The 8,866-nt window shown below is 34.1% G+C and overlaps 1 protein-coding gene across 1 annotated transcript; it reads right to left on the bottom strand.

The window, feature by feature from the left end:
• Positions 1-652: 652 nt before the first annotated feature.
• LOC127843016 (uncharacterized) lies at positions 653-4,011 on the bottom strand. The gene is made up of 6 exons (XM_052372840.1): positions 3,999-4,011; positions 3,577-3,633; positions 2,876-3,004; positions 2,650-2,700; positions 1,300-1,453; positions 653-1,006 (listed from the first exon to the last, which is right to left on the bottom strand). Exons 2-6 carry the CDS (start codon positions 3,631-3,633, stop codon positions 816-818), a joined length of 582 nt encoding a protein of 193 aa, XP_052228800.1. The 5' UTR covers positions 3,999-4,011; the 3' UTR covers positions 653-815.
• Between the last annotated feature and the right edge of the window lie 4,855 nt (positions 4,012-8,866).

The following is an 8,866-nucleotide window of genomic DNA, read 5'->3' as shown; positions in this document are numbered from 1 at the left end:
AGATAATGTCGTTATTACTCGTGAACATATGTTTTATATTGTTTTTTCATGAATTGTAAGACCAATGAGAGTGTCATCAAAACATTTGCGCCATTAGCTCATTAGCAAAGTAAAGTCGTCAAACAAATTGTGTTCATGTGTATACGACGGAAATATGTGGACGTGTCTGTTTGTAATGTTTTTTGCGTGTTAATCTATAAATAAACAACGATTTGGATTTTTAATGCGTTAGTATTTAAACATTCGGACATGAGATGATACCCAGCATGTCATACAGTTGTTCATCAATAACTAACAAGTATACCCCAGATGTTGTTATTCTAACATAGTTTCATAGTATTTATGCAATGTAAATGAACAGTGTATTTGTTCTGCTGTGTCATGTTTTGAAACTTCTTTCTGAATTGTTTACATAAAGTTTAACAAACCTTAACTGTTCGGTGTCTGTAGTCTATATTCAGATAAACGAGCATCGTGTTGGGATATTGGATAGAAATTAGAAGTATCTTTAAGAATATTGATAATACAAAATGACGGATCTTTCGGCATATCCTATATTTATAAACATACCTTTTAATACGTATATAAAATATATCAAGCGAATTTATATAATAATTGTTCAACAATACTACCAAACACAAAACAACAGCAATAGTGTTCTTAAATTTTATTCAAAGAAAGCATATTTGATCGAAGTATTGCTTAAATTTCATCATTGTTTTTATTTATTTCATATGTGCGCTAAAGAAAAAAGGAAGAAAGGAAGACAAAAATGGACGCGTTTTAGCGCAATATTCTCTCATGTGGAATCGCCATTAACCCCACCATGGCCAATGGTAGCCCCAGATGCATATCCGAACCCAATGCCAGTGCCAATGCCAGTCGCGGCAACCCCACGCCACGCATTGCCCGTTAATGGACAGGATGCACACGGTATGACTACAGGGCCACCACGGGACGGGTATATAACGGCAACAGCGGGACCAAACCAATTTGGGCCATAACTCTGAAATGGAAAAAATAATAAGGTAATCACTGTTGATGTGAATCAAAATAATGCTTTATTAGCACTAATTCACGTATGATCTTCATTAACACATATTTACAGAAGTCAAGGTTGCCAATTCAACATTTTTGAGTATGTTTATATTTTTTTATATTTTTACTACACATTTGTATGAAAAATGGTATTGCATCAAAACTTACACTTGATAAATTTAAACAGTTTTTGGGTTAATTTAAGCATAAACGTTTGAAATAGTAATCATATGAGATGTTAGAAGAGTATTATATACGCACGTCTTTTCTTCCGCCCTTCCTGTTCTTCCTCGCAGTCCACCTTGACCTGCTCGACGATATCTTTCCCGTCGCAGAACTTCTGCACGTTTTCAGGTACGACGCCACTGTACGGAACCTCCTCAAAACAGTCGCCCTCCGCGGCCACGGCATTGGGCTGTAATTGGGATAGGTCTTGGCACGTGACGAATCATGCGAAAATGGATCTTATGACATAAGCCAACAGTAGAGCTGTAGACAAATTTGCTTAATCCCACAGTCTGGTAAGAAGCTATTCAGCCTGCTATAAAGGGACGCCAAGTTTTGTAGTAACGTATGTAACCATGGTCTCATTAGCCGACAGGCTATCTCGTGACCAGACTGCGCGATTGCATGACGCGGCTCATATCAATATGTGCAGGCATATGGATTGAACTGTCAATACAGTGGTTATATCTTGTCTGGATAGCCAATTGTCATATCAGTCTTTACTGCTCATATGACATTTTGACTTTCAAGGATTACCTACGTATCCCTACACTTGCCTTACTTATAGGTTGGTTATTTGTGGGTATACGGAATATACATCAGTAAGAGATGGAAATTGAAACGAGGAATCATCAGATGTTAAATTTCCTTTCAGAGTAAATGAAATCACATAAAGTAGTAATTATTTAAGATGCTTTATATGTTATCGATAAGTATAAAAATGAAAATTGGACTAGTTAAACGCATTGGAAAGTTGACCTATACAATTTCCAATTACTAAACTGTTTTACGTATAAAGCGTGTAGAGTAATGTCACGCTGAAGGGAATACTAGCATGCGACGTTACTTATTGTTTAAATAATTCGAAATGATTGTGAAAATAACGTGTTAACGGAAATCTATAATATTGCAGTTTACTACACATATTTCCTTTGTTAAAGTATTTTTTCTTAAGGCTTTTTTAATATAATTGTATGGTGATTCTTATTTTCATTTAACATTGTAATTACTGTTGAATTATTACATAAGAACAGACTTTTTTAAACAAAAAAATATTATAAAAGCGGAAAGTGTCGTCCCTGATAAGCTTGTGCGGACTGCAGAGGCTAATCTAGGATGACACTTTACGCACATGCATAAAACCCCACTTTTACAGAGCACGGCCCATATATATTGAACGGTGTTCATGTGTACAGGCTTAGGGTAGGTCTATTTACAAGTCCGTCATTAAATAATTCTATATGATCAATCAAATGTGACCAGTAATTGAAAACTGATGTTTTACCTGTAAATTAATAATCATAACAAACGTATACATTCAAATAATGTACTTACAATTACATCATATAAATTTAATTGAGGTTAATCATGTCAAACAATACTTACGTCTACGATCACGCAGACATTTCTGCCTGGGTCGAGCACGACAACCCAGCCCTAAAAAGTTTAATTTTACAATTCAAATTTATGTTATAGCATTATTTAATGATAATACTTGTTATCATTATTTTAAATGTTAAGTACAGTAACAAATTTGACATACAATGAAAATACATGGAACACATAAAATAAGCAAATCAAGACAATGAAAAGGATGTGAAACTGTACGTACGTTCTCGTTGAGAATGTTCGATAGCAGAGCCCCACTGCTGTTATACAGCATAATGTTAGGCCCATCCTGTTTTGCCGAGAACTCATTGCCATTCTCATCCCTGAACATTGATGGTAGTGGCTCTGAAGGCTGTTATGTAATAAAGTGAGTATTCATGACGGACTTTGAAACAAACAAGCATTATACCTTTCTTAATGTAATGGTACTGTAAGCACCATTGCGCTTAATACTCACGTGGTAAGTTGTTCAAGTATTTAAAACAAATACCAGTGTGTAATTCTTGTGATTTTTGAATTTAAGTAAAAAAATTCACTAAACAGCATAAGAGATTACACTAGTTATAGTAAAACATGGACATTTGTATGTTATACAACCATAGCTTACAGAGCAAAACTAACCAACTTAAAAGGAAAACCGTTGTCATAGTTTTGCAGTTCTTCATTCAATACAAATGGATATAAATCTAAATGAAACTGCAAATGTATCAGCAGGGGATAACTATTATGAGCTCAATGTAATTGATATAAAGCAAAAGACGAATTACTAAAAAAAAACGTAGCATAATTAAACAACAAGATGCAAGTATAACTGAAAATAAAGCCTCAAAATATATCGTTTAGCAGTTAAAGCAAAACGGTGTGAGTGTTAACCGAAGCAGCATAACAAATTAACATTTCAAGTACAAACTACGGCTAACATACCTCATCGCCAAATACTCCCGCTACGATACACAGCAAGACAACCGCAAAGGGCAGCATCTGTAATTACAATCAACACGCATATTTATCCGACGAATGGAATAAAGGTTTACACATTTAGGCTTAACTTGATTATAAGGGTTCTTACAAGTTTTATTTTTTATCCCGCCATTAGATGAAGGATGCCAGCGAAAAAGGAGTGATAGCTATATTTTAAAATTGTCGTTAACTTAAAAAGCTGTTTCGCATTTTTTCAGCAAACCAGATAATTATATATATTTTGAAAATTGTGCCCATATATCTTAAAATAAAACAAAGACATCCACATGGTATGCACAAAACAATTACAACAAAACACAACTGAACTATGTAATGCATACAACATTATCATCCAACTCAAACAAGTACACCAATTGTTCACTTACTGTTTCAGTAAGAACTAGTCTGAAACTGAAACACAAATAGTTTTATCCTCAGCTTTTTATAGAGAACGAGTGGTATCGAAATACCCAATCATTGACGGGAATTTAAACTGATTTACTGATAGTCATGTTTACCACCAATCTGAATTTGAACAAGTTTGCTAATGGACGTACATGCACATTTATCCGGATCTCAATCATTTATATCACTTGTTGGCCGAAATTTGTGCTTGGTTTGCATGACATGTATGATTTTTCTCCTGGCTAAAGGAAAGCTAGTATCTATCATTACTTCACATTTGTTTCGTGCAAAGCATAATGCAAATGAAAACTTTTTAAAAGTCCAAGTGAAATGTACTCCTCGCGTCACTCAATGAAACTTTGTTTGAATGCAAGGAAGTCCGATGAGTTTGATGCAATTATACAATTTAACAAAATTAATTGCTGACACGAGATTGAGTTTGTTGCTTTGCAGTACATTACGGACGTATATTAAGAATCAGAACGATCCAATAAACGATATGATAATCATACCAGCGCATGCAATAATCGCAAGGTTTCAAAACGCCATTAATTGTTGTTTATATAAAATAAATTGTCAGGATCAAAATTCACATAGAATGTGAAGAAAAGACAAAAATCAAATTTTCACAAATACACATATACAAATCACGATCCAGCACGTCATTGATGACAGTGCCTTCGTCTTTCGTTAACCAATTTAAGCCTAGTGGAATCTCCAATCCTTCTAAATTGGATCAATTTATGTCCAATTAGGGATGTCTAGTATACTTATTTCTATATTCAGAATATTACTTACTGACATTTCTTTAAGCATCATGCGGCGTCTCATCTGGGTCTACGTTGTTTGCAAAGTCCTGTTTTCTAGACGCTAGGCATTAATGGGTTAAGCTATTTGGTGGCGGTGGTGGTCGTGTTGGGGACAGGTTTAGTGTTTAGGGTTAGGGTTAGGGTTAGGTTTTGACGGTTGTTAGAGAGGCTCAAAGAGTATGCAGTATGTGTTAATATTTATATTTGCTTCGAAATGATCACGTAAAACTATTATCTGATAAAGTACTATTCAGAAGATAAACACATGAAGTTCCATTCTTAAGCCTCTGTCTGCTGTAAAATTTTCATAGTTGAGAATGCGATATGGAATACAAAAGCCAACGACCTGTAAACAAATACAAATATTTAAAAGTTAATCTGCAACTGTATCAATTCGTTTTAAAAACCGGCTCGCGTGCACGATGGCTTATTATTTCTCATAGTGTGAAATGCTTTTTGGTGACAGGCAATATATACTTTAAAACAATGGAAAGTTTAAACTAGTCAAAAATAAACTAGTAAAATGAGAAACATGGCTTTATTTTATTTCATTAACACATAGAGGAAACATACTTAAAACACTTTAGTTAACATAAACAAAAAGCAGTGGTATCATCGTTTTGAAATTATCTTTTTATTATGAATAATTGAAACGGAAGCTGTAGCGAAAGGAGATATATATAAGCAGCTAATGTCCTGATTAACGGCAAATGACCAATTGCTAAAACAGCAAATCAAATGTTACGTAGAAAACACGTTATACACTTTGCTTCAATACGAATATTTATTTTTTATAAGCAGTTTCCTCAATAAAGTTGAATTGAATACAAACTTTAATGGTACAATGATGGATGTAGGTTTTTATTTGTTTGATGTTGTACGTTTTACGAACACGTTATACATCGTAAATGTGTTTATTTAAATATAGCTAAGTGGTGTCTGCTCAACATCAACGCCAAGTGCCCGAGGCAAGGGATCGAAGTTTTAAACAACCGGATATGCTTGTTTGTATCTTATGTATCCGCCTATAATGTCCTCGTTTACAGACAAAACCTTGCCTTACTTATGTAACCTGCTGTATCGACTACATCACTGTCAAACCCGTATTGCTTTATCCAAATACATTATCTACATGTACGCATCAACACGCACAAACCTTAAGAAATAACAAACGAGAATGTTGAACGAGTTGTGAAGCATGTGTCATACGCACTATTATACAAATTGAGTTACAAAACAACTAAAATGTGTTCGCAAACGGACAAGATTAAAACAAAGATTTTGAAGCTACTAATGTGAAACTGCTTTCAGCAAATTACATTGATATTAATCAAGATTTCACCACGCTGTGTTCATGCTGTTAAAATTGTATGTTGTATTTGAATTGCTGATCGGTATGTTCTTCTTTGATAACATTTCCTGGGGTACATCGTTTGACTACTAAATTCACTTTTAAGTCTTGATAAAGATAAAATGGTCACATTTAGCAATGAACAATTAAATTAAACGTCAACACCTTTCGTGCACTTCTAATATTGTATCCCATACAAGAAGAAAGAAAATTATTGTGTTATCCTATGTGCTAGTGTAAATAGAGAGTATTGACAAACTGCAGTTAGTTTCCATGACTCAACAAAGCGGGTTGGTATACATAACATATGCAAGCGCATTCAGAAAGCAAATAATTTAGAGAGAACAAAAAACAATTTCAAAGCACGCCAAGGCGGGACATAAATTCCACACCCAGCACTTACTGTAACACATTTCAAATAAATGGTTTATAATTTTTATGTTAGTATATTTTGATTATGAGTTATCTATCGTATTTACTCCAATTAATACAGCAGCAATACAAAAAGATAAACTTTACCTGAAGTGAGGCTTTATTGTTAGCTCTGATTTCCATGACTTAAAATGTCGCTTTTATATTTGCTGACTTTGCAAACATAAGGGTCTAGTCAGCCATATAGTACCTGTTTACAGAAGTGTCTTTAACTAAGTTGTAAGAGATCCACACTGTTAATCATAGATCACGTGGTAAGGGGAACTTGACATAGATCCAACGTTCTTAAAACGTCTTTCAAAAGCCCTGTGTAAACGGTGTTGCGAACAAAAATATTACACAAACTTTAAATTTGCTTGTTAACATATTAGTTAATAAAAATACTCGACTCGAATATGTTCTCAAACGTAATGTAGTTTATAATGTATCGACACGTTAATAGATTGCGAAGAGAAGTTATATGCCACCACAGAGCTTTTATATTTCCTTTTACATGCTAAAATGCGGCGGTACCAACTTGTTGTTTCCAAAGTAGTTTTGCTGTTTTAGTGGGTGTCGATTTTTACACTGTCAGTGAACGTTGTAATATAAGTGCGAACAGCTAGTAAGGTGCGGTAATAGCATACTGAATAGCGAAACCGTTTTGATAAAATAAATACTTTTCACTCCAACCTTTGCTTCATATACAGATTATCAATCGAATTGAAGATCCAAAAAGGACCATCGCGAATAAAAAGAGAACATAAAGACAATAGAGCAAGGAAATAAAGAACATAAATACATTATTAGATCGTGTAAGTTTAGCAAGCATCGACCGAATAAGGCATGACAGAATTGTGGTGCAATTGGGACAACTGTTTAAGAATTTAGGCTCTGTGATCAGATTAAGTAAGAAAAGTAAACACATTGTGGAGTAATGTTGCCTTTAAATGGAGCTGAACTTTTTGGTTAATTTGATAAGCTGCAATGTTCGTAAGTATGTTACGATTAACACAATGTCTATTGAATAAAGTATTTCATATTCTTATAAACCATGATGGTCTAACACTCAACATTCGATATTGCATTTATGTGGGGTATATTACGCTTCAAAAATGTTCTTTATCTGTTCGAATGGAAGGTTGCTTATTTCAAGAAGATAACATCCAATCCGTTATATGACTTTGGCAACAAATTTTTATACTTACACACACATTTTTTTAAAGAAAAAAATAATTTTGGAGACTATATATCGGAAAGTTTATTAACCACAGTACATAAGCATGTTTACATTTTATATCGTTTCAAGACGCAAAATAAATGTACCGAAAATTGCCTACTTTTCAAGCCTGGGTCACACACAAGTTATATTTTATTACGTGTGGTATAGCCTTGGGAACGCATATAATATTCGACTTGTGATTATGATCATGCCGGTTGATGGCGCCTACGTATCCCACGTACCGTTGGCGAGTTCGACTTATTTGAAAGATGAACACTATGCGTATCTTTGCGTCAATGGCGATGCGATGTGTAAATATTTCATGCGCAACCCTCTTCAGTCGACACATATGTTGTCGCATCGACTGGCGACAAAGTATTGGTGAAAACATACATCGGTGACGCAGAGTATGGCTCAAATTGGGCTGCGTTTTCTGGCTTCCTCCTATAAGTCCACGGTTAAGCAGCCATCGTTGGTTGATTTGATAAAAAAGGAAATTGTTTTTAAAGAAATAAAATAAATGGAAAAAATACCTGGACAAAAATAAATCGAAAGTGTTTTTGAAATGTATTATTTAATCATAAAAGGTGATTAAATTATTCATCTACTCGAATTCCCAATTTAGAACGGACAACTTTGCTCTACTTCTGTCTTGTATGAATCATTAAGTTTGAAAACAATTGTAATTTTCGCGAATTACGAGATTTGTTTTGTTAAATGCATTAAATGCCATATTTTCATGATAAATATCATTGCATGATGAATGTGCGTGAGACCATGTGTCCGCATTGCAAATCATTATTTGACATAAGCATATGCACCGATTCAATCGCATGTATTGATTTATTCGTTTTGTAATTGAATTAACATACAAAGTCCTTTTCATCAAACATTTTTTTAATTCGTATGACCATGGCTGCGATGAATATGTCAGCTCTGTGAACACCGTTAAACCTTTATATTAATTCGCGTTATTTATAACTTTTATTTGAAAATGTGCGATTTATTGTTTATAAAGTTAAAATCTGCGCAAGCAGTATGATATAGTTGTGTGAC

The sequence above is a fragment of the Dreissena polymorpha genome, chromosome 8, assembly GCF_020536995.1.
Source record: "Dreissena polymorpha isolate Duluth1 chromosome 8, UMN_Dpol_1.0, whole genome shotgun sequence".
Classification (NCBI taxonomy): domain Eukaryota; kingdom Metazoa; phylum Mollusca; class Bivalvia; order Myida; family Dreissenidae; genus Dreissena; species Dreissena polymorpha.
Note: the sequence above shows the minus strand (reverse complement) of the source record. Positions and strands in the feature narration are given on the sequence as shown.

Excerpts from the sequence above, each read along its gene's own strand:
- LOC127843016 (XM_052372840.1), bottom strand. The coding sequence starts at position 3,633 with ATGCTGCCCTTTGCGGTTGTCTTGCTGTGTATCGTAGCGGGAGTATTT. Across the intron at positions 1,454-2,649 it reads ATGTCTGCGTGATCGTAGAC|CCCAATGCCGTGGCCGCGGA; the intron begins GTAAGTATTGTT and ends TCCCAATTACAG. Across the intron at positions 1,007-1,299 it reads GGAAGGGCGGAAGAAAAGAC|AGTTATGGCCCAAATTGGTT; the intron begins GTGCGTATATAA and ends TTTCCATTTCAG.